At 42.0% G+C, this 24,860-nt stretch overlaps 3 protein-coding genes across 8 annotated transcripts in view; 2 read left to right on the forward strand and 1 right to left on the reverse strand.

Moving 5' to 3' along the window:
- Positions 1–3,654, forward strand: part of ube2j2 (ubiquitin-conjugating enzyme E2, J2 (UBC6 homolog, yeast)) — a 7,215-nt gene extending 3,561 nt beyond the window's left edge. For all 3 annotated transcript variants that reach the window (XM_027278986.1, XM_027278985.1, XM_027278984.1), the window contains 5 exons: positions 384–424; positions 567–669; positions 1,114–1,252; positions 1,337–1,417; positions 1,513–3,654. In XM_027278986.1, the coding sequence (XP_027134787.1) occupies positions 384–424; positions 567–669; positions 1,114–1,252; positions 1,337–1,417; positions 1,513–1,803 (655 nt within the window). In that variant the 3' untranslated portion in view covers positions 1,804–3,654. The remainder of the gene's footprint in view (positions 1–383; positions 425–566; positions 670–1,113; positions 1,253–1,336; positions 1,418–1,512) is intronic.
- Positions 3,655–4,050: 396 nt separating this feature from the next.
- On the forward strand, positions 4,051–5,224 carry LOC104938192 (RING finger protein 208). The gene is made up of 2 exons (XM_019267564.2): positions 4,051–4,539; positions 4,656–5,224. The coding sequence occupies exons 1-2, from the start codon at positions 4,220–4,222 to the stop codon at positions 4,744–4,746; spliced, it is 411 nt and encodes a 136-aa protein (XP_019123109.1). The 5' UTR covers positions 4,051–4,219; the 3' UTR covers positions 4,747–5,224.
- A 2,363-nt stretch (positions 5,225–7,587) lies between these two features.
- On the reverse strand, positions 7,588–23,765 carry hipk1b (homeodomain interacting protein kinase 1b). Of its 4 annotated transcripts, none has more exons than XM_019267665.2 (18): positions 23,411–23,765; positions 21,703–22,433; positions 20,140–20,331; positions 19,865–20,046; positions 19,613–19,736; positions 19,282–19,401; positions 19,001–19,087; positions 18,718–18,902; positions 18,481–18,631; positions 18,206–18,392; positions 16,218–16,336; positions 14,957–15,091; positions 13,789–13,940; positions 12,612–12,683; positions 12,338–12,508; positions 11,895–12,109; positions 11,680–11,792; positions 7,588–9,614 (listed from the first exon to the last, which is right to left on the reverse strand). In XM_019267665.2, exons 2-18 carry the CDS (start codon positions 22,429–22,431, stop codon positions 9,156–9,158), a joined length of 3,393 nt encoding a protein of 1,130 aa, XP_019123210.2. In that variant the 5' UTR covers positions 22,432–22,433; positions 23,411–23,765; the 3' UTR covers positions 7,588–9,155. The 4 variants fall into 4 exon arrangements, with proteins under 4 accessions (XP_019123210.2, XP_019123209.2, XP_019123213.2 ...); XM_019267664.2 differs by having other exon boundaries at positions 13,789–13,943; XM_019267668.2 differs by lacking the exon at positions 14,957–15,091.
- Between the last annotated feature and the right edge of the window lie 1,095 nt (positions 23,766–24,860).

Below are 24,860 nucleotides of genomic sequence, written 5' to 3' on the forward strand. Positions count from 1 at the left end.
TGATCACCATCAGATTTTTGTCAGGTCAAAATGATTAAAAATAATAATAATAATTAGCTCACTCTGTTTTTCAATAGCCTGGCAGGCCTCCAACATGTGAAGTGCAGATAATTACCCGTCTCTTCTTCTGTTTCGGTTGGTAGAGGCTAGAGCTGAACTTCTTCTTCTTTATTTATGCAGATAGACTGCAGACTAAGTGACTAAAAACACATCAGTTTCCTGGAAACTCTTCAGTGATATAATATGTAATCAACATACACAGCAGAGGTTGATTTTTAGGTCACTGCTCGCATGTCAATGCATGCCCGGAGGACATTTAACCGAATTATATTATAATGTGCTTTTTATTTGTGACTTATGCAAATCTTTCCTTCCTCCTCTAGGCACTATGTAGTCAGAGGTCCTGAGAAAACTCCATATGAAGGTGAGTCATATTGGCAGTTAACCCACACACAGTTTTTGTTTGGCGGCATGCTTTGTACGTTGATTCCTGGCTAATTTGTGAAGATGGTGTAATATTTTAATAACTCTGCGCATAGCCTGATACATCATCGTCTGTTTTGCAGGAGGATATTATCATGGAAAACTCATATTTCCGCGGGAATTTCCTTTTAAACCACCAAGTATCTATATGATCACACCAAATGGGAGGTTTAAGTGTAATACAAGGTAAGAGCTGAGTTTCTTGGTGATTCATTCAAAGAAAATACATGATTTAAAGAGTGTCTGAAGATTACTTTGTGTTGTGGAGATACTGCTGAAGTCAAAGGTCAATGGTGAGGTCAGGAGGAAGAAAGTGTTCAGGAGCCTCTGATGTCTTATGTTGTAGTATTTATTGGAGCTTGGCCAAGGAGGATTAGAGACACTCTCAAAGTACATCAGAAGTGCCTGAGTCGGGCTCACATTCTGCCCAACTCATGCTCGCCACGTCAGACTTTAAACCCCTACAGATAACACCACAAATACTATACGCCCAGAACTAGTCAAAGAGATAGACTGGCACCCGCTGTCCTCAAACAAAGCGAAACAACTACTACTGCTGAGGACCTCGAGGCCCACATGTGACCCAGTGTAACCCAAGGATGGAAAATTTGGTCTTTGTTTCCTCCACAGGTTATGTTTGTCCATCACAGACTTCCATCCAGACACGTGGAACCCCGCGTGGTCCGTCTCCACCATCCTCACAGGTCTGCTCAGCTTCATGGTGGAGAAAGGCCCCACCCTCGGCAGCATTGAGACCTCTGACTACACAGTGAGTGCAAACAAATGGCCGTAAGCGCAGAACATGACGATAACCGGTCTGTGATGTTTCAGTTGTTTGTTTTTATTTTTCCAGAAAAGACAGCTGTCAGCCCAAAGCTTGGCTTTCAACCTCAAGGATAAGGTGTTCTGTGAACTGTTTCCTGATGTAGTCGATGTACGTACGAGGTGACCTCATACCTATCGTCTTCTTCTCTCCTCGTAGTTTTTGTTGCCTTGACATTCCCCTGTTTTTCTCCTTCCTTCGATCAGGAGATGAAGCAGAAACAGAAGGCCCAGGAGGAGTTAAGCGCTCGCACTCAGCCCCTCCCTTTACCCGATGTGGTGCCCGACGGTGACCCACAGCACGCCCATTACGGCCTCCCTGCCCTCAACGGAGGGCCCGTCCCGCTCGGGGGCGCCAACCCCGCTCCTGGCCTGCAGCAGGCCAATCGCAACCATGGACTTCTAGGTGGCGCTCTAGCCAACCTGTTTGTGATTGTAGGCTTTGCGGCGTTTGCCTACACAGTCAAGTACGTGCTGAGGAGCATAGCCCAGGAGTGAGAGGCGCCGGTGTTGTAGGGCGTCGCTCCCCTTTGCAGGCGAGCCAGCTAGTGGACTCCACATTCTACAAACACACTACGTGGGGGAGGGATGTTCAGTCCTGGGTTAAACCCCTCCACGACCACCACCACAACCACCACCACCACCACCATGGACTTTGGAAGAAGGGAACTCAAAGCCGACCCACACAGGAAGGATTGAGAGGAGGAGGAGGAGGGGGTGGGGGAGTGGGCGGAAGTGGCAGTAGGGCCGGGGGATTGGAGGGGCTTATTAAAACGGTTGTGATCCACTCTGTGCTTCAGTGGTTTATGTCAGCAGTAGGAACAAACTTGGCTCATGGGTTGTGGAAGAGTGTAGAACATGCAAACATGCACCGTGATCACAATCAAGAGAAATGTGCTGTATAATATACCGAGTGAAATAAAGATGCACCATTGTTCTCCTACACTATCATAAACATTACTGATCAGAGCTTGTTAACCTCCTCCCTGCCCGTCACCGTTCCCAAAAGTATTGCGTGCGGCCTCCTGGTCACGTGTCAGATCGAACAGACTCACTCGATGCAACCGCAGATGTTTGCGACATCTAGAAGAAAAGGAGCTCCTTTTGTGTGGTGCACTGACAACCATCTGAAACATGTTCTGACACTGCTGTTGGTTTCTTTCTTTTTTTAAGCACTGAGTAATCAGGTTTCATTAATCCACAACCGCAGTTCAAGAACCGGTTTATCCATCTTTCGTTTCCTCAACGCGGCGTCATATTTTCCTACAAATGTGTCAATCACGAGGTGGAACAAAGCACTCAATCAAAAAACTACGCAGAAATCAGAAGTGATTTCTAGGAACTAATCAAAATAAAGATTCCTTGAAGTGACGCGTAGAGCACGTGTCTGCACAAAGGGAACCATGTTGAGCAACGGGAGAGAACTTCTATTATAATGTTGACTTATGCGACTCAATGTTACTAATGTCAAACAATAATGTTTGTACAACTGCAAAACGACATACAAAGAAAGTAGAACATCATACTCATCAGTACTTCTGTATCTCATCAGTAGACTTTCTGCAGCCGATGATGGTATCACAGGCAGACCATGCAGTGCAGAAAGCAGAATTTCCACAACAGAGCATTGAGGAGTGTGTTTATATTTTTCTGTCTGGAGAACAAAAGAAAAACACAAACTTGGCATATCAGTGTGTGAAAGCGCTTCTGATACATGGTCAGAGTCTGATGTGAGGTCAGACCTTCTTTCCTGTCAACCCATGAGCCAAGCCCTGACTCTAATGTCTGCACAGAAGTAAATAGAGACCCGTACCTATTTTTATTTTAATTTTATTTTAATTTTTTTTTTTGTATAAATTGGCTTAGCCGACCAGTATAGCAACACTCTATATAGGTCCAGTTAAGGGGACACATGAAGAGAAGAACCAACATTTTGTTTCTGTTTTTTTTTTTCAGTAATTTGTTTCTTTGCTTTTGTTTTCATTATTTATAGAAAGGCCTCGGCTTGAAACGTGTCATGCTTGCTTAAAACTGGCAGGAAAATGCACAGACAGGCCGTGTGTCACACAATTGCTGATAATTTACTGTTGTGCAATGCATTTAGTAAAAATGGTTCTACTGTGTATCTAATGTTTCAACAGAAAAACAAGATTTGCCTTTCTATTGCTTTTTTTTTTCTTGGCACCATCTTTAAAAAAAAAAAGAAAGGAAAAAAAAAATACAAACAGCTGATGATGGGAGTGGGTTTGTGTGATCATACAGCAAATGCCCAAATTTCCATTCTTCAGTTATTCTTGTGTGACATTGTATGTTTTCATAGTAAATGCAAATAAATTACCCCTTCTTTTATCTGCTTCCGTGACAAAACATCATTTTAAAATCCATAAACCATAGTTTAGTAATCCATAAATCTCTGGTAAGTGATCATACAGTATAACGAGATCAAAGTTTTATTTTTCATTTTGCTTGCAGTGCTGTTATCATTTTATTAAGATAAAGCAGGTAATAGGTCACCTGTCTTGGCAGTAACTGTATTATGTGAGCAGACTTCCACAGAATGTTGTTTTGAGGTAGATCTTCTTTGGAAATCCTCTGGAATCTGCACGTGATATGTCACGCCTCCCAGTGTTTAAGAGTGCTGAAGCCAAGCAAGCCAGCATAGCAAAAAGAGCTCAGTCAATCGACACTCCCTTCAGCAGCAAGGCAGGAGACTGTCAATCCTGAAAGTAAGTATTATTCTGAAAGGGCTGGTGTGTGCTTTTGTTTTGTGGTAATGCTGTAGCTGTAGTAATACTTTTTTTTAAATTCAGTTTTCTTGTACTGAATATTTGTTTTTTACTGATTTTCTTTTTGTTGTCTGCTGCAGGTTGTCAAGTGAAAGGGCACACTCTGTTCCAGTCCACTCACCGTCACCATGCTCTGCAATGAAGATCTCGAGTGTGTCGTGTGCTGCTACCAGTACACACGCAGTGACCGGATCCCACGGATCCTCCACTGCAAACACACCTTCTGCGCTGCCTGCTTGGAACAACTGTGCAAGATGGATGGTGTCATCCGTACCATCACCTGCCCCATGTGCCGCTGGATTACCTGCACCCGGGCCAGCCTGACGCTGCCAGGGGCCCTGTGGGTCAACACCGAGATCTGGGACCAAATTCCAAAGGTGCTGCAGGGCAAGCAGGATGTAACAGAGGATTTGAAAGACACAGAAGCCCAATTATTGAAGTCAACATTGTAAGTATATCCTTGAAAAACAGCCTCAGTTTATATTCTAACAGATTATACTACTACAGTAGTAGTTTACTGCAGTGCAATTAAACAAACAAATCTCTCCCTGTGTCCCTCTTCAGGCCTTTTTCGGGAAAGTCTGTTTTCATGTCCACACTCCAAAAAGTGTTCAGCTGTGTGCTGCTGCAAGCACATGAGATGACTGACTGCTGACAGTTTAAAGCTGCAGAAAGGACTAATTTTCTCGTCATGTTCGAGCACAACAGAGCTGTACAGCTCAAGACTCCAAGTGCAAACGGTGGCGTGTAATGGACAGATCTCAGGCGGTTTTGTCTCGTCAGGAGCTTTGAATGAGTTTTTGGACTGCGCTGACTGGAGGTCAGGTTTTGTCTGTGAACTTAAAGTTCAAACGTTAACGTAAAATACTGTTGTATTGATTTTTATCACAATGGGAATAACAATGGGATATCAATAATCCAGTGGTATAAAGGATGTAATGTTTTGTTGTATATTTACCCGTTTGTTTGTGTATTTTTGGTACTTCAGTAAGAAAACCTGCATTATTTGTGAAGGATTCTTATCCACAGAGTTCAGGCCAAGTCTCATGAACAGTGTATTTATATATATTTTTTTATTTAACATAACATTGAACAAAGCTGCAGGTTTACTGAACTCAGACATTTGTGCACATTTGAGTGTAAAGTCAGAAAACATAAACTGTGAAATGTGAAGTGTTACTACTTAAGACATGAAGAATAATGTTTTAGTAACCACAGATGGACAGTGTTTGAATAAAAGTTGTTCAAAAGTATCTTCACCTGTGTTCACTGTTTACTTCTCTTTATTACTGTGTGTATTATTCTCTCTCCGGAGGTAAAAAAAAAAAAAACATGTAGGTCAGAATTACTGTTATTAGTCAAGTATGTGTACAAGGAATTTAACAATTTTATGTTAGTACGCAGACACAGGAATTTATAGAGCTAAAACAAAGACAAGCTTGACAAGTTAGACAAACAAATTGCAACAAAAATCTGTTTTATGTAGCAGCTTGTCTAATAAACTAAATACTTTACAGCTACGGTTTGAGACAGGGATTGTTCATCAGAGTGATGGCCCGAGGGCAGAAACTGTTCTTGTGTCTGTTTTGGCATGCAATGCACAAATCTGTAGCGCCTCCCAGAGGGAAGAAGTTGGAACAGGTTGTGCTCAGCCTGTGGTGGATCTGCAGTCATGCAGTGAAGTCTGGACATGCTAAAGTCCTGAATGGAGGACAGGTTGACCCCCGGCTGTCTTTTGCAGTCTGTTCTCTGTTCTGTTTGGTGGCAGGTCCAAACCAGACACCATTTGTGTCAGGTGGAAAATCATAAATATACACCTGTCATTTATATTATTTATTTTATAAATGATTAATTAAAGACTAAATTATTCAAGCCAAATGCAGCCCACTTCTGCTTTTTAACATTAATTTGTTAAGATGTACACCAGCACAACAGAAATGTCACAATACACATGTTGGAGACTATGTGGAGAAAGTAAAGCCAATCATTTTCATAACTTTTGGGAATGCCCCTCCATTATAACTTATTGACAGGAATTAACGAAATGCATGGAGAACATTTTGAATTTACATTTTATGTTTTGTACTTGGGAAAGGAGAAGCAGAGAATAACAAATTCAGGGGACAAACCTTTATTCAAAATAATGTCAGTGGCAGGTAAAAAAAAAGCCATCACCAGGAAGTGGCTGAAAACAGAGTCGCCTAAAATGGAGAATTGGGTCAAGAGATGCAAAACATTTACATGATGGAAAAGTTGATTTTTTAGTTAAACTAGAATCAGATTCATTTAAGAATTTCTGGAATAAGTGACACCATCGAGAACAGACTTTATCTGGTAAAAGCAATGTATTTTATGGACCCCCTTGTTTCTTGCTACAAATTTGATTTGTGCATTGTTCACAAGATTGTGTTCCGCATTATCAAAAATGTACTCATCTCTAATCAACTAAACTTTGTGTTTAATTGTGAATTTATGCCTATTTATGTTTTTGCTCCCTGGTGTGAAGTATCTGTGTGTTCTGTATATCTGGAAAACATATGATATATGAGATATGAAATGCTGATGGGACAATGCTGAATGGAATCAATTTAATTTAAATCACATCATGCAAATATTATATATATATATATATATAATTTAAGTTGTACACTTTAAAGAAAAAAAAAGTTACTTAAATCACTTCAGTTTACTTGTGTGGTGAGAACTTTTTTAAAACTTACAAAATATTTTTGATGAGATTTTTTTAAACCATTATGAACGACTGAAACATGTAGAGAACTTTTACAGTTTTAATATAATGTGTTTTTATGCTCCTGGATTTGCTTTATTATGATAAAGAAATATCAAATGTTACATGTTAAAAGTGCTGATAATTGATTTTTTCTTTTCCATTTGACGCATATTAATAATGAATACATTTTTGAGCTTTTGAGATTTTTCACAAATGCATCCCTCCGAATCTAAAACACATGAAAGATTTTTACATGCTTATTTGATTTAAACATTACTGAGAAACCCTATTAGCTGAAACCATGTTTTTCAGACCCACAGGCTTTATTGTCTATTATATTAGACATTTTGTTTTAAGTCTTATTTCAACATATGCAACATTTTTCTGTGGAAGTTATTAAGGTCTACGTCCTGGAATGCAAGTACATTCAGGGTTTCAAACAATGAGACATGAGAACACATTATTTGGTATCAGCTTGGTGGAGAATTTATTAGTAACAGGTCAAACAGCAGCTTATCATTCCGATAAAATACACTGGAAGGTTATTACGTGTTTACCAGTTCGCGGCGACGCCAAGCTTTAGTGCTAGGGAAAACAAGTTTGTTATGATTATGATTTTTTATTGATTAATGATTTACAAACCATCATAAAATAATCCAACGCCATGTTCACACCATACCTTTTATTGGTATTTTATTATTTCAGTTCAGATTAATAAGGGCAGTAAATGTTGCAACAGGTGGAAAGGACGAATGAAGGACAAACTTTTTGTTTGTGGTTATTTTATTGAAAACAGTGACAGTGGATTATTTGAGCTGAAACCTTTTTCCCTGAATTAGTTCCACCAAATAGCCTCTTAACTATACTATGTTAAGATGAAATACAGTTAAATATCCAGACATTACAACACAAAACTGATGCAAACACAACAGGGAAGGGTTTACTAAAAAGCTTTCATAACCCACAGAAACCACCCCGAGATTCACCTCCTTTAAAGATGGTGGCAGCGCTAAGACTAAACAATAAGACACTGCATCAATTTCAACATATTATATTCAGACAAAAACATTTTTTTTAAATTTTTTTAGAGGGGGAAAAAAAAGCAGTGTGTTTAGTGAACAGCACCACCTTTCACTGACTTCTTGAAGAGGCACGTCTGCTAAAGAAGTTTCTCAGACGTTGAGTTTTTGTTTTCTTTTTAACAGATTGCATCATCTTGTCGTTGTACAGCAGCGTGGGCAGTTTGATAAAACTTCCTAGTGAGCATTTTTCAAAGTGTTAAAAGGAGAAAACAGGACAAGAGCAATCTGTCCTCTCCCCTAATAGAAAACTGTAAAAGACTGGCCATAAATCAGTTTTCATAAACGAGCAGGTTACACAGTCAGGATTCACAGATCGAGAATATTTCTCAGTTCACATGGAAATTGATTTTTTTTATATTTCAAGGAGAGAAAGTAGGGAAGAACGTTAATTTCTTTCTTTTTTTTTTTCAATTTCATTATTCCTCAGGATGGTGATCTCAATCCTCTGTACTTCATAAATACATTCAGCACTCAGTTAAAAAAAAAAAAAAAGTTTCTATTGTATGAGGACATGATTAATCCTGCCTAAACACTGTCTACACTACATTAAACAGACTATCACATGTGCACTTAAATTAAAACACATCCATCACAGTTTTTAACCACATCGTTCTCTTATTCGACATCTTCATGGACCTTCCTCTTTCTACCTCACGGTGACAAAACATAATTTAAACATAGTAAAAGACATTGTTTGTGAGTAAACAGATAGTTAAAAAGGTACAGTTATGTTAGCTAAAAACACAGGGCCTCGTCGGATTAGTGTGAAAACTTTGTAACAAGGCTCATGGAAAAACTAATGACTTGTAACTCTCTTTGTCAGCTAGCCCTTCACTAGCCTTGTGAGTCAGGCGTCTAAAACCTCGCCTAAAGTGTCGTCGCAGTTTGTGACAGAAGGATAATCTCTCTTCACACAAAACCTCAAGATAAAACAGGAGTAAAATACATTTACCACAATGCCATAATCGTACATCTGGATTAGATGGGGATAAAATATGGGCTATGAACAATATTTTAAAAAGGGAAAATAAACTGATACATATCAAATAATACCCAAGAACATTTCAGAAACACTAAAAACAGTCCAAAAGGAGCATGTGAATGAGTTGGGAGGTGAAATTCTGCACAAGCAGCAAACAGATAAGACCAACCAGTTATTCTACTAGAAATACAGTTTAAATGTCCCTTTGTGATAGCATGTGGGGAAGTAGATTTTTTTTCTTTTTCTTTGTTCAAAGTGTGTGCGACTCCCTATAGGTAGGGGTACTGTGTAAGGCGCCTGGGGCTTAGCTGGTAGGCACTGTAAGCCTCGGCCCGGGGCGTCACACTAACGTAAGGAGAACCAGTGGCAAACTGATGCTGGTAGGCTGCGGGGAGGCCGTGCAGCAGACTACTGACAGAATCCTTGCGACTGGCTGAGTCCCTCCTGGAGGAGGATGAGGTGTACGTTGCTGCATAGGTGGAGGGGGAGTGCCCGTGGCTGCCGTGACCACGGCCGAGCAGCTGCTCCATGGCCTGAGAAGCCGAGGAGAGGGCGGTGGAGGCCGGGTAGGTGTACAGGCTGGGGCCAGGGGCCGAGGCCGAGGCCAGGGCGGAAACTTCCGGGAAGTTGTAGTGAGAGGCAGAGACGGCCGGGGGGAACGTCTGCTGGCGACGCAAAGACGAGTCACTTTGGGAGCGCTCCTGAGATGATGAAACCACGGGCTGAACCTAAAAAAGAAACATCATCAGTACACATGTTACATGTACAACATGCAACAGACACTTTCAGTTTCCCTTCAAGGTTAAATATTTAAATCATCTTATTACAATCTGACAGGGTCAGCTTGTTCCAGCTCTTCTATAAGGCTATATAATGTTTACACTAAACTACAAGGGTTGTCATGGCTGCATCATTCCTTCAAATGTGTTGTGCATTAACTTAGACATGCACAGAAAATCCACTTTGATATATACCGTATTTTCACGACCATAAGGCGCATATAAACGTCTTATATTTTTTTCAAAATGTGCGGCGCGCCCTATGTGTGTTGTTAAACCTGTGTTGAGAACAACGTGCCCATCTCACAGCGATGTGAAAAAAGAAGTGAAACAAATGAACGCTGCACTTGCTGTTATTCCGGGAGGTCTGACAAAGGAACTCCAACCGCTGGACATCGGTGTGAACCGGCCGTTCAAAGTAAGGCTGCGAGCGGCGTGGGAACGATGGATGACCGATGGAGACCACAGTTTCACAAAGAGTGGCAGGCAGCGCCGGGCAAGTTACGCCACAGTTTGCGGATGGATTGTAGATGCGTGGGCTAACGTGTCTACTGGCACTGTTGTTCGAGCTTTCGCAAAAGCCGGCATCATTTCCGAGGGGCCGCACGGCACGGAAAGTGACTCTGACAGCGAAGAAAGTGGAACTGGCATATTTGATTTAGCGCAGCTGTTTAACTCAGAAACGGAGGATGAGGACTTCGATGAGTTTGATTAATGACGATTACCGGCAATGTACTAATGTGTGCTGTGGTAATGTCCTTTAAAAAATGTTAGTACTTTGTAATAAAGACTTAAATGAAGCACAATCAAACTCAGTTTTGCTCCCGCTCTATTTTTAAATACGCACACTTGTATGCTTGTGTGTGTGTTGTTGTAAGGCGGTGCGCCATATGTGTGTGTTAAATACAGTAGCGGCACACATAACTGAGACTGCGCCTTTTTGTGCGGTGCGCCTTATGGTCGTGAAAATACGGTACATGTAGTATTATTGGAATCTCCACAAAATCTCAAATTAAACTTTTATGGCTTTTATGGCCGAGGCACGTTTAAAAGTCTGATGAAGCCTTTTGTGACCTCGTCACAGGTAATGAGCTGTGGGCGGTTCAACAACAAGGGAAATTTACTTCTCAGATGACCTCAGTCCTACCGTGGTAAAACGATTCCAAGTTTAATGAGAAACAAGACAGGACAGGGATGAATGAAGGGTTTCTTTCAACTCTAAGTACGTCAGCAAGTGGTGTCTTAACAAAGAATTGGCACACAAGACGAAACTTAAAAACGAAAGTGCAAGTGCACAAGTTTACTTTCGACTTACAACTTACTTTTAGACTCATGTTTGTATTTCAACTGTAAAATCTTGTACCACAGTAAACATCTTTGACACTTAGTTACCGAAAATGTTTGTTTGTGTGTGTTTAGGAATAAATAAAAAGATTAGTGTCCTACGGGTGTTCTTTGCAAGTTGTCTGCTGTACTGGCAACAATTCTGGTCTTTAATTTCCTGGAAATCTTCTTTGTTGACACTACCTGTGTAGTTCAATGGAATTACAACTCATCAGGTGTAACCGTATTCAGAGCAAATCAAACCTGGCAGCAAATCATGCAGGACTGTGAGACGGCTTGTGGGGGTGTTTGTGTGTGCTAAAGATTCCAGCTATGATCTCACCTGCTGATTCCCTGGCTTTCTCTATACCAGCGCTCACTCACTCATTAGTTTGCTTTGATTTGGAGTTTAGCCAGACTGCGAGTGAGGACACGGAAGGCCAGTATCATAGTTTAGTCCATGAATTCCACCTGGATAACCCTTGTTTGACTTGAATCAGGTTGCATGTCTTCAAAAGTTTGATCTTGCTCAACTTCTCAGCCTCAAGTTGCTGTGTTTTTTTCCACTGGCACCCCCTGCAGCAGCTAAAACGCTGTAGCCAGTTCGATGAATGGAAAAACCTGTTTTACCACAGCACCGGACTTGGTCTAAATCCAGCCTTACAACCACCAACAATGAAACAGGCCTCACCTGGCTGAGGTTTAAAGGGTGTGACTGGCTCGGCACCAATCCATGACGATCCATGCTCTCCCCTGAGCTGCAGGGCTGTCGGTTGGAGGATCTCTTAGGCTTCATGTAGTTCACTGCGAATTAAAGGTCATACAGATTATTAAATTGCAATGCTTACACACCCAAAACGATACACACTGCTGATAACACACAAACAAATGACGATTGACACTCACCAGTTTCTAGGCGTGCACGTGAAACTGCTCCTCTGTCAGTGCCCTGGGTTTTGACTGAAGGTGCCACCACTGCCAGGGACTTGGCCTGGCGCGATGACATGGTGCTAGTTGTGTTCAGCGTGCGGGGCAGAGGAGTCAGGGGACTGGCTGTAGAGGAGTCCGAGTCGTGCACAGTCACACAGCTGATAACGTTAGTGCGTTGGCTCAGACCAACGCTGTGGAAATAGAGAAACGGTGTCATGTCACAACAAGGTATTGAAGAATTCAGCCTAAATCAATAAACAAGTCCTGTTTCTCATCATCATCATCATCATCATCATCATCATCATCCTCCTCCTCCTCATCATCCTCCTCAAGCAAGAAACAGGTCATTTTAATGCATGACAGTGCCACCACAGCTGTTGAACTAGACAATAGAGTATCACTGAGTATCATGTCCTCACCTGGCGGGATGGAACTTTCGCTCATCCTCTGTGTCGGTGTCACTGTGAATAGTGATGATGCTGACCGCTGGGCTGGGTGTGTCGGAGATGATGATTGGCTGGGACAACGTGGCGCTGGAGTTGGGTGGGGTCACACCGCTGCTGCCAAGTAATGATGCAGTGGATAAACCCCTTGACAGAAAAACAAAAGCAAATATTGATTTTTTTTTTTTTCTGTGATGGGGAAAAACTGGAAAAAGATAAATCAGACTAAAGACAACAGGGCTCTACCAACCTGTTTCTGTTCTCTCCACGTCTGGCCTTCACCTTCTTCCTCTCCTGCTGGGTCCTGCCTTGTGTTGTGCTCCTGTAGGTGTCAAAAATCAGACAAGTTAGAGGTGGACAGCACTTGTGAGATAAGAAGGTGAAACACACAAAGTGGTTCTAATACGTATATATTCAAGAGTGACAGGCTTTCCCTCTCTTGTCTTGTTTGTATTGTGGTCTCGCTATTCAGGCCTAACATTGAGTTGTCATGCTATTTATAGACTATAGTCATCATGATATTGTTGATTGTATCATAAGACCGGTCACTTGTCTATGTAATGCACTCTCTGCACAGTCTACTACTTTTATTGTTGGTCATGTTTTTGATGCTTTCATTCATGACATCTGTCTTCCTAGAGATGAAAATGAGCTTTTCTGGTTATCTCTGCTATTGCAGGGGTTCTTAACCTTTTTGACCTCGGGGCCCATTCAAATATTAACACTGTACTGGTTTAACTAGTTGATCTCACTCTAAATCAAATCAACTTACAGTTTAACAAGCAAAAACATTGTCAAATAAATGGCATGATGCAATGTGATCATCACAAAGACATTTATTTATTTATTATGTGTATGTAAACCTGCACATACAAGATACCAAACAGGCTAGATCTGTTGGCCGTGCTGTTGATGTGTTAATTTTTTTATTTATCAAGTTTCAAATTTTTTAGAATGGGGATAAACTTTTTTTCTTTTTTGCTGTAGTAAAAGCTAATTATTAAATTAAAAAGAAAATTATGTGGTGATAAAATAAACATTAAAAAAAAATTAAATAAACTGTAGATAAAATTGAAATAAACTGCAAATGAAAATATAGCCTTATAGTCTGCAAATGGATTTGACAATTGCGTCAGCAGTCTGTTTTTGCCTGGCAGAACCAGAAGTTGCTCTTCATGTCTGTAACATATGAACAATAACAACAGTCACAATAGTCAAATAGTTTTGACAAGCTACAACTAGGTGGCCCTCTAGGTGGTGCTCGCGGCCCACCCCATAGTTAAGAATCACTGTGCTAATGCACTGTTCCTGTCAAATGAAGTAATAAACTAAATTGGCTGCTAGGCTAAGATTTAGAGGATGGTTTTTACTGCACTACTTTACGACTATATTTTTGTTCAGATCTAAACTGTCTCTGGCTGACCCACCTCCAGCTGTGTCCCTGCTGTGTGGAAGCATCCAGTGTTTCCAGGGGTGATTCAGCCACATTTGACTGGTGGGCAGAGCTGTGGATGGCCACACCTGGGACCTGCTGCCATGATGATGGTATGAGGATCTGTTGGGTGCCAGTGGGCCAGGCCTGCTGAGAAAAAAAACAAACGAAAAACAGAACACACACACTTCAGTACATGTAATATCAAGGAACTGATATTACCGAATCAACACTAATTATTTGAGTGCTGGAATGGGCCAGACAAACGGAACCATGCTGAGAAATAATGAAAACCAACTGGCTTCTACAGGCAAAAGCACAAAGCCAGATAAGCGAGCAACCTTTCCCAAGCCATTCCCTTATTATAGCATTGCCCTGCAACAAATGCACAAGATGATAATCATGCAAAGCACGAACAATGAAGCACTGTAAACAGTCAGATCAGGTATAAAGGCAAGTATACACAGAACCATGGTGCCTGTTAAAGAAGAAACACTGAGGAAAGAAAATTAGTTTAGTTCACTGATGCCAAACAGTCTGCTGATAAGCTGTCTTGGAAAAAGGCATGCCACATGTTCTGGGGCTGAAACAAAAAGATGTGTGTGAGAGTCGGGCTGTCGAGTGGGGATTTTAGTAGCCGCAACCTCCTTTGCTGAAACCGAGGAAGGACAGGACAAGAGAAGCTGCAAGCAAAGCGCAGACCAACGCAGCAACACATGCGCTCCATGCCTTCAGCACACCTATGGGGGGAAAGACCGTGGCGGAGGGGATGAAAGAATGTGTGAATGGTGTGAAGAGGGAGTCTCCTTCGGAGTGGAAAGTGATTTGCAAATTTGTCAATTTGGACTTAATGTCAAAAGATGAATACCAAAAAGGATGATGATATCAGACCAAAGAAATATTCGATTTTCCTACGAAAATACACAAAGACCAACCATGATTCTGACAACCATGACAAGTCTGTATGTGAAACGGGAAAAATTAAGGAATATGATGCATGAAATAAATACTAGCCCCATTCGACGTGTGGCACAGAGAGAGAGGGAAAGTTGCAAACAAATGAAAAGAAGAGGGAGAGTTGGGTAAGAGAGAGATGGCATTGTTAGTGGTAGAGGGAGTGTGCATGTGCATGTTTTTCTTCAGGGATGTCATCGTTGCTTTACCAGCACTGTGGCTGTGTGCTCCAGCAGGGTGGGCCGACCCACCCCGGCCCCCAGCCCGAGGGGCAGAGAATACTGGGGCGCTATGCCTGCTGAGGGTGGGTGCAGGGTGGCCACCATCAGGGGTGTGCAGGAACCCTGGAGGAGGGAGGGAGGATAGGGGAGGGCAGGGTTAGGGCACGAGTAATGTCCTTCAAGGCTGTATCTGATTCAGACAAAGAAAAGAAAAAAAAAAAAAAAAAAAGGAGGGACAGAGTGGATAAAACCAGCTACCCACTGGTACCACTGGCCATCTGGACACCTGACCTCTGCAGTGTGCAGCAGTTATTCCTAATTTTGGCAAACAACAATTCACTTTTTCTTTGAGCCAGATGAGTGTCCTGCATTAAACATCTGGCCTCCATCCCAGATAGAAGACTGGTAATAAAAGAGGCCTGGTGCTGAGTGGGTGGGTGGGTGTATGAGTCCAGATCAGTCCTGGGAGCAAATCCAAGGCGAGACGCAATCAGCAGAAACACAACAAACAGCATGGACTGGATTTCAAAAGTGAGTGGTATAAATAAATACATTTAAATACGACTCCAAACCTTTTTAAACTCAAGAAATTCTCTCAACCTGGTCCCGATGAAAAAAATTTGGCTTGCTGTCCTGGCAGCAAACAGAGAGTGGGGGCCTAAAGGTGAAGCCCACTAGGGAGACATTTTGGATGCACTTCTATGTATCCATGAATGACCAAAACTGGGCACCACTGCTTTCAGCTTACTGCTAACGACATGATATCATTCATGCACATTGCCAGACTGGTTTGTCTGCAACTGTGAGTTTAATTTCTGATTAACACATGACAAAAACATGTGCACTGTGTCCAAGAAATCTGTATGATTACTGAAGTCACATCAGTATTTAAAATGGTGAATACTTTCTGACAATATATGTATTATTACATATACTGTATGCTAAGTATACGTTAGTGTATAGGATAATGTCGTAAGGTTGCTACAAATCCCTTCCGATATGTAAATTAACCTCCCTTCCCCACATGAGGTGTGCATATGACGTCGGCCTGCTTGGTGCATGTTCAGCTGCACTTTCCATCTGTCCATATGAACACGCCCTCTCTCTCTGTCATACGTCCACACTTTCTTTGTCCATCTTTGGCAAAGAAAGCAGGAAAGAACAGAGGAAAATTTCATTTCACAAAACCCATTTTCAAAACGATTAGTCCCTGACAGACGACACATAGACACAACTTGCAAACTCTTACCTGTGTGAGCATACTAGGCTGGATCTGCAGTGACTGAGCAGACTGGTTCTGAGGTACTATGGGTACAGAGTTCTCCATCCTCACAGGGAAACTGGAACTCTTACTGGATGGCTGTAGCCCTGAAAAACAAAACCACACAAGAAAAAAATCAATGAATGAGGCCATATTGACACAAAATCAGGAGTTGCAGCTATTAGTGGAGAGTCATGCAGTAGTGCAGGATACAGGCCCATTAGTGTAACAAAGACAGTCCTTTGTAAGATAGTGCACACATGCTGTTAATACATTAACTGTTTATTGTACTCACTATAATATTTAATGGAAATAGACTATTACTTTTACTTAAATTCTAACAACCATAGACATTACATCTATTTGAGGGTTAGCAACTTATGGCACGTGTAATTTCAGTTATCTTGCCTCTGGGAATTCTTTTCAATCGATTTCCTACAGTCACGAGATGGGTATTTACAGTAAGTCTAGTATTTAACATATAAATGTAGTATTTATATGCTGAGTCTAGAATCACTGTCTTTCCCCAAACTCAACTTCAGACGATTTGCTACATTTTTTTGGTGTCACCAGGCTGTTTCCAAAGCATTCATCCTCATCTTGATGGTGAGCCCAAATTGAGCTCTCCGAGTGTCCGAGTGAAGGTAGGCCTTCTTCCATGCAAAGGGCTCTGGGGTTGCCAGGCTGGGGCTCAGCAGGGGTCGCGAAGGAGCAGGTGTGAGTGTGCCGGTGCATGCAAAGGGAATCACAGGTCCTGGAGTGAGCCAACAGAAGTGCTCCTTAGGTGTCACCTGGTGCATAGCAAAGCTGATAGCTGTGCTGCAGGAGGGCTTGGCTCAGAACCTGTGTCAAACGTCCTGTGTCAGCCTCCTCAGGACAAAGGGCTTTGAGGAATTGAAGCACTGGCGTAAATTTCCATGTTTTCTTGGGCTCCGCTGCTGACTCGCAGCCCTCGTTTAAAAATATATTAACTTATTTCATATGTAGATGATCTACAGTCTTTCTAAAACTAGGCATGTTAGTATGGTTTTGGCATGCAAATTTTAAACTGCTCTGTAACCACATATTGTGTGTAAATCTAAACTGGAAACACTGGGAATTCCCAGTTGTTGTGGTCAGAAATCCAAACTTGAAATAAACAGTTATTTAAATCTTTGTTCTCCTGTGTGGCAGAGTTGTACACCTCCAGTAAGGTCATCACAGCGATCGTCAGTCTCTCTTCCATTGTTTCAGTCGCTCGGTTTACAGCGGATTGCTACATGGTTCTCTTCTTGTGGGCGTCTTGGACATAAGGTTGTGCTTCTCCAAAAGTTTATTCTGTTTCAACTTTTCTCTTGGCTCAGCAACCTCCCAGTAAACACAGCTGGATCAGGATTGAACACAGCCTCCGAGACCACTAGAGGCCAGTTTGCTGTCACTGCGATTTAAAGCAGCTCTGGCCAGGATTATGACTCGGGGGACGACATGATGGGTTCAGGCGGGGCATCAAGCAAGAGGGAGGAGCAAGGGGGATGTTGGGCATCAGAGAGGCAGCAACAGTGTGTAGAGCCAGAACGTTTTCACATCCAACATGGTGAATTAAAGATTTATACCAAAGAGCCGGTGATTGGTGGAAGTGGAACAATGAATCAACTAGCAAGAGTTTTGGGACGGTGACTTAATAATGCAATTAAGCTTAGTCTTTGGTGAAAGACAGAAACTTGAAATCAAAAGATGTACAGTTGTATTTTTTAATGAGGAAAATGGCTGTTAGAATATTTCCTTTCTGACATTTTGTGATTTTGTATTTGTTGGATTACAAAAGCTTGTGTAACATTGCCGATTGATGCTGACACAGCTAACCTTTTGGTGACCACAGTTTTTGCCTTAGGAGGCTGAAAATTCTCATGGAAGACAAGTGTTTGTGAGGTTGTTTGTGTGAAAGCGTGGATTCACGTGTGGACTTGTTTCCATCTGAATGTAACGTCATCCATTACCTTGAATAGTGGAGGGTGGGCAGACGATAAGAGTCTGCTGGAAGGGTTCTGTTTGGCTACACAGCCCAGCAGGACGTGTTGGAATCGGGACACTCTGTTGAGCCAACCCGGGAATGTTAATAGTCGCCTGCTGGTAGAGAGCTGGCTGGTAGTTCAGCAAAGGCACCGCTCCCCCCGCAGAAGGCACCTGTTAGAGAAATCACCACTGATAAATACTGGAGAAGCAACAGATCTCTAAACATGTGTAAAATGTATGTTGAAGATATGCATCAAACCTGGTTATGCTGGTTGAGTTGGCTACTGAAGGTAACAGTGAGGTTGCCCGCTGCAGCACTGGGGACTGCATTGGTGGAGTATAGGGATTTGCTGCTATCGTACGAGCTCCGGCGCTTACAGATCTCCATGTTCTGGAAGCAGGACTTCACACTGGAAAGGAAGGAGTGTTTCAGCGATTACATTAAAACAAAAGACACATATATGCCTAAAAGAACATCTTTATATCGCACACTTACTGGGAGCTGTGGGGATAGTCCATGAGGTGACTCATTGTGACAAACGGATGACCCAGAGTTTTCGTAGGTGTGATCCTTTTGTCAGCATCCAGACGGAGCATCCGCTTCAAGAGATCTATAAACTCTCGTCTATCGGCTTTCTCAGCCAACATGTCTGTCCCCTCCAAATGAGAAGACAAGTTGACCTGGAATACACAAAATAACACAACATTTTGAGTCAAAGGATATAGACAACATGATTGCTTGGGTTTGTATGTGGTATTTATGTGTGCAGGCCATCTACCTGCATCATGTCATCCAAACAGTTGAAGATATACTTCCTAGCCTCCTTGGACTTGATGCCCATCTCCATTTCATGCTCTGCTGGAGTCTGGAAAATGAAAAAAACAATTTCTGTTAGTCATTATGTAGCAAAACTATTTCTTATAAACATATTTAAACAATTTAATTTAAACCAAAAAGGAGCATTAAGCCTTCTCCGAGTTTTTAGCCTATTTCTAATAATCATTTACAGCTTATTCAATTAGCAGGGGCCCTGTACGATTAGTATGGTGTTATATTAACCTTAAGCCTCCAGAGTGGGTAGCTAGAGTCAGGGCCTCGATTGAAGAAGCGACTGGTCTTGGTGCCGGCGCTCAGTAAGTACTCTGCAGGCAGCCCTTGAGTCTGAGAAATGTAACGGATCTGGAAACAGGAAAAAACATTTAAGTTTAAGATCACAGTGAGACAAAACTGTAAGTGATATACATGCATATGAACTAATTAATTACAATATGCCTACAGTTTGTTCATAACTAGCAGCCTGCTGACAACTTGCTGTCTCTATTCCAGCTCATAGATTAGCCTTTGCGAAGCATTTTTACATAGAGCACAAAACACTAACATTAGCACTTACCTGATCATACTCAGAGGCTCCAGGGTAGAGAGGCCAACCCAGAAACAGCTCAGCTATCACGCAGCCTAAAGACCACATGTCAATGGCTTCACAGAACGGCAGACCCAGAATGATCTCTGGAGCCCTGTACAGCAGAAAGATTAAAAGGTCCATTACCGAAGAAACATAACTCCATTCTCACAAGATTGCAACAGAAGGTGTATTTAGATTTAAAAAACAAACAAACACATAGTTGGATTTCTTGCCACCAACCTGTAGTAGCGAGACTGTAAGTAGGTTGAGCAGACAGCTTTGGACACGTGACTCGCGGAGCCAAAGTCAATGACCTTCACCCTGTAGGGCTGTCTAAGAGGGTCGACCAGCATGATGTTCTCTGGCTTCAGGTCTGCATGAATCAGACCGAGGCTTTTCAGCTTCATCAGTGCTGTAGCCACCTAAAGATACAAACACGCAAATATTAATCTGGCAGTGATAACAAAATGGAAATAATGCAATGATTTTGGCTGAAGACTTAAATGTTTCCGAACCTGCTGTAGGATGGGTCTGATGTGGCGGAGTGGGAGTGGGCTGAACTTGCTGTGTTTGAGAAAGTCATACAGGTTCTGCTCCAGCATCTCAAACACCAGGCAGGTGTGCCCCTTGTGTTGGAAGCATTCGTATGAACGCACAAAGTTGTACTCATCTGCGTTCTCTGCACTCAGCCGGTTCAGGATGCCCACCTATTAAAAAGAAACAAATAACTGCATGTGACGTGCACAATAATACCACTATATGTAAACCAGTTACAGTGGTTTAAAAAGTTGTAAACAGTTTACCGTGCACCTCTTAAACATTCAATCTAAGTAGAAACACTTCACATACTAATACATTTCCTTGCTCACAGATAATTGTAACTGTGTAAAGATACAAAAGGGGAATGAAAATAAAAATGTTGAAAGCTGCCATTGTGCATTGTTCTCATTGAACCTTGAAGATATTATTGCATGCTACACACGACGTTACATGTTTAGTCCTGTTGTGTGGAGTAAAATCAATAATGAAATACCAGGCAATTGATAAGGCAACCACAGGGGATGGAAAGCAACCACACGTGACGCCACGTCGTGTGGTGGTTTGATGTTTTTCTAAAAACATCTGAGATCAACTAGGCTGAAGAGGCTCAACACAGCAGAAGCACCATCTATTCTCTCTCTGCTACTCAATATCCCTCAATTTAAGAAGAATCACAAACACAATGGTGTCACATCAGAGTTTTTCCTAGGAAGGATTACAATAGCACACAGGAGACTTAGCCTCTGACTCACTTATTCTGAAAATCCCAAGGCTGTGGTGGTTTAATGAGTGATCCTGTCAACTGGCAAGTTTCAGCCAAATGCGTACTATTGTAACCACCACATTGTTATTCGACTGAAAGTTGCCAGTTAACAGAGTCACTCATTAAAACCAAAACACTGACAGACACAGGAGGCGGGCAATTAGTACCAGCAGGTAGTAAAATGAAACATTAACCCACTTTACCCTTTAGAAAGTCATTTGCAAATAAAAACAAAAAACACCACACTGATGAGCCGCCCAAAAAAAAAAATAAAAAAAAAACACAGCAGGGGAAATTAAATTGGGCTTAAAGGACAAAATGATAATTTCCAGCCTATGACACAGGGGAACTCTGTATTAATAAAGTTTATTTGATGTTAAGCTGCCAGTATGTTTCCATTTTTATTCTTGACATCACCATTTTTGTCTCTTTTCATGTGCAACATGATGAATGTCTTCCAAGAGTGACTGTCTGGAAATATGTCTCCCCATCTGCGACTCTTTTGATTTTGAATATTACCACAAAACTCAGCAGCATATTGCTCAGAGATTTTTTTCCATGAATCATAAATCTAGAGTCAGTCAACAACGATACATTTATTATGCAGAGGAGGCTGACTGTAATGCTGGGAGCATTTGGGGGGGGGTCATAAAAATAATTTATATGCAACTACTTCATTTGTCAAATTACATTTTAGAGACAATATATCAGACAAAACATACGAGCAAAATGTTCAGCACTGACTGTACATGTCAACAAAATGATGTTTAATTACCTCTATCTGGCCCTGACGAGCATATGATGGATGGTTTTTCAGGATCTTGATGGCCACAATCTCGTTGGTGCCCCTCTTCCAGCACTTGGCCACTTGTCCAAATGTGCCTCTCCCCAAGAACTCCAGCACTTCATAGCTGCAGGACACAGAGCAGAGGATCTCGTGCTGCACTAGCTGATAATCCCCTTCACCATTGGAGCTACTGCTTTTGGTGGTTGGAGCTGAGTGGGGTATAGACTGGCCTGTTCCCCCTCCGCCACCACCAGTGCGGGTGGAGTAAGCTGCTGCAGGAGCCGAGAGCTCCTCCAATATTTGGACACTGCCACATCCGCTCCCACTGCCTTCATTGCTTTCCTCAATCTTCCTCTTCTGCCCGTGCCTGTGCCCTCTTGTTTCAGAGGACGTTTCGGCGTGCACGTAAGAGGAAGACGCCGCCTGCTCCGCGACACGACGGCTGGATCCGCGGGGCGCGCTGCCTGTGCTGTCGGCTGCCCGCACCACCACTTGACCTCTGGAGCCAGGTGCCGCAGGGGGGAAGACCAGGGATGGTGCAAAAGGTGGTACAGCCATGGCTGGGGCAAAGGAGTATGCCGACTGGCCTGCTATAGAGCTGTAAGCTTCGGTGGTGGACACATCCCAAACATTGCTTTCCACCTTCAGCTTCTTCACGCGGCAAAAGGCACTGGAGGAGATGGAAGGAGGAGAGAAGACCTGCAGCTGAGAGCTCATAGCTGGAAAGAGATTGGTGAGAATTAGACAGAGGTAAATAAAAAAATAAAAAAAACCCTAAATAATGTTTAATATGAACTTTAACAGCAAAATACACAAACTACAGACTCCAAAACTACCTCTGTAAAACAGAGGTGTTACAAACACTGACACAACAAACAATAATAATTGTTTGAGCCATTTTTCAAGCAGAAATGCTTAAAAAAATGTTTTATTTTCTCAAATGTGAGGATTTACTACTTCTCCTAGTCATATATTTGATAGCAAAATGTATAATGTTGGGTTTTGGACTATTTCAAGACAGAAATGGTTTCAAATCCCAATACTACTTAACAACAGAAACTTTAAATTGCTCCACAAACCATCAAAACCTGACACGATTTATTCGTTATAACAGTTTATTGGTGACACACTTCAAGGTAAACACTGCAGGTAACGAAAACAAACAGGTAAACAAAGGGTAAACAAACAGACGTGTACACTCCCTCAGTGTGTACATGAAGCCATTCATCGGACAGCAGGAGTGTTTCTATGCTGGGATCTTATGTAAGGACGACCCGGCCGTGACAGGCGGGTAAAAGAAAACCAAAACACTGGAGCGATAATTGTTATTAAGAGAAAAGAAAAGTCAACACCGGTGTGTTCACTGGCTGCGCAGCGACGAAAACGCCAATGTGCTCGCGTTATGTATCTAAAAGACAGCAGCTGACAGCTGTAATGGAGCATAAGTGGAGGTCAGGCTGTAGTAAAACCATATCACTGACTTAAAATGATACTATTCAAACATCTGGCCACCTGTTAGGCCGGACACACTTTGAGACAACACAAGATAACGTTACTTAACTCGCTAATGCTAACAGGCTAACGCGTTAACTTTGTGAAAATGTGGCGTTAGATGATCATCGGCTGGTTTCACAGCGAGAAATGTCACGGACAGCGTGAAAAGCAGCAGGAAAACGCAGCCACTGTTGTAACATACCGGATCCTGTGTGTTTTTACGGCGTCGAAAGCTGTTTTTTGTTTTTCCTCCGAGGTTTAAATCCCACCGCAGCCTGCTTATCCGATTAGCTTCCGCTAGCTAGTGTCCGGTGCTCGCTAGGCCTGCATTGTTTCTTCAGTCGACGGAGAGCCGAGCGGCCCGGAGGCGTCACAGAGCCGAGCTTTCACAGCAGACACACACGCCTCTCATTGCACAGACGACTCAGAGCATCCAGTCCTAGAAAATATGTACACTGGTTGATTAAAACATGATAAAGTCTTGTCTGGAGCCGTCTGCCTTCAAGCAGCAAAATCCACTTTTCGCCGGAACAACCACGTCCTTATATCAGCTGCGAGTCTGACGGCATTTCCGGTTACTACCGTAATTACCGAGCATCGGATGCGCACAGTGTTCCGAGTTTTCAACAAAGATTAAACACATACCGAGGACTTTTGTGGCGCTAAATGTAACTCACAGCTGCTATGAAATGATTCAAGTGTCGAAGAATGTGGTGGAGTCAAATTTAGGATCGTTTAACAAGTCAGGGGGGGAAAAGGTAACTAACATTTTTACGGTATTTTTTTTTTTTTTTACGTGACGTAAGTAGAATATACTGGTAATTTTCCGGCAGTACTAACATGTTCCACAAGCACTGGGACAAACCTGAAACTGAGCTGAAACTTTATGAAAACAGCTCATAAACACACTGACTTTAGCACATATTGTAGATTTCGACGGTCAGGAAGAAGCATAAACCTTATGAGACAAGCAGCACAGAGAGTGTGGACACTGATTTTGTTACAGGCCAAGATAAAAACAGAGGAAACAGTAATACTTGTCAGAGAAACAGGGAAATTCTTGACTGTGAAAAAAAAAGCTAATAAACAAAAGGCTTGAATCATATTAGGAATCTGGAGTTTTGGGAGAAAACTGAATTATACTACACTTATACTTCAATGAAATTCAAAAGCCAGGAGTTTAAATAAGGAAATGAACAGATTTTTATTTATTTGCCTTTAGTGAAGGGAAGTGGGGGGACATCTGTCAAACATGGTGGAGTTTTGGTAAAATGGACACATCTGGACTTCATTTTATGTAAATATTTGGATAAACTTGCTGTAAACTTTTGACATTTTAATGCACATTGTACACGGTGGGGTGATGAGGATGGAATGATCACTGAAAATCTGTTGGAGATTAAAAATAAGAACGAATGTTGTACAGAATCAGACATTAATCTTGTTTTTTGTTTGTTTGTTTGTTTTATATGAGAAGACTTAGTGAAATTGTTCTTGTTATACTGATAAAGAAACCACAACAGGAAGTTGAGTTAGAGGAATATAATACAAGCGGATTCAATGGATGGTCTTTCAACAGATCGGGAAATGCATACAGTTGGTGTTAATTAAGATGTAGAGGACTTCAGTGATTCTGTCTGTGAAGTAATTCA

This window comes from Larimichthys crocea, chromosome VI (assembly GCF_000972845.2).
Source record: "Larimichthys crocea isolate SSNF chromosome VI, L_crocea_2.0, whole genome shotgun sequence".
NCBI lineage: Eukaryota > Metazoa > Chordata > Actinopteri > Sciaenidae > Larimichthys > Larimichthys crocea.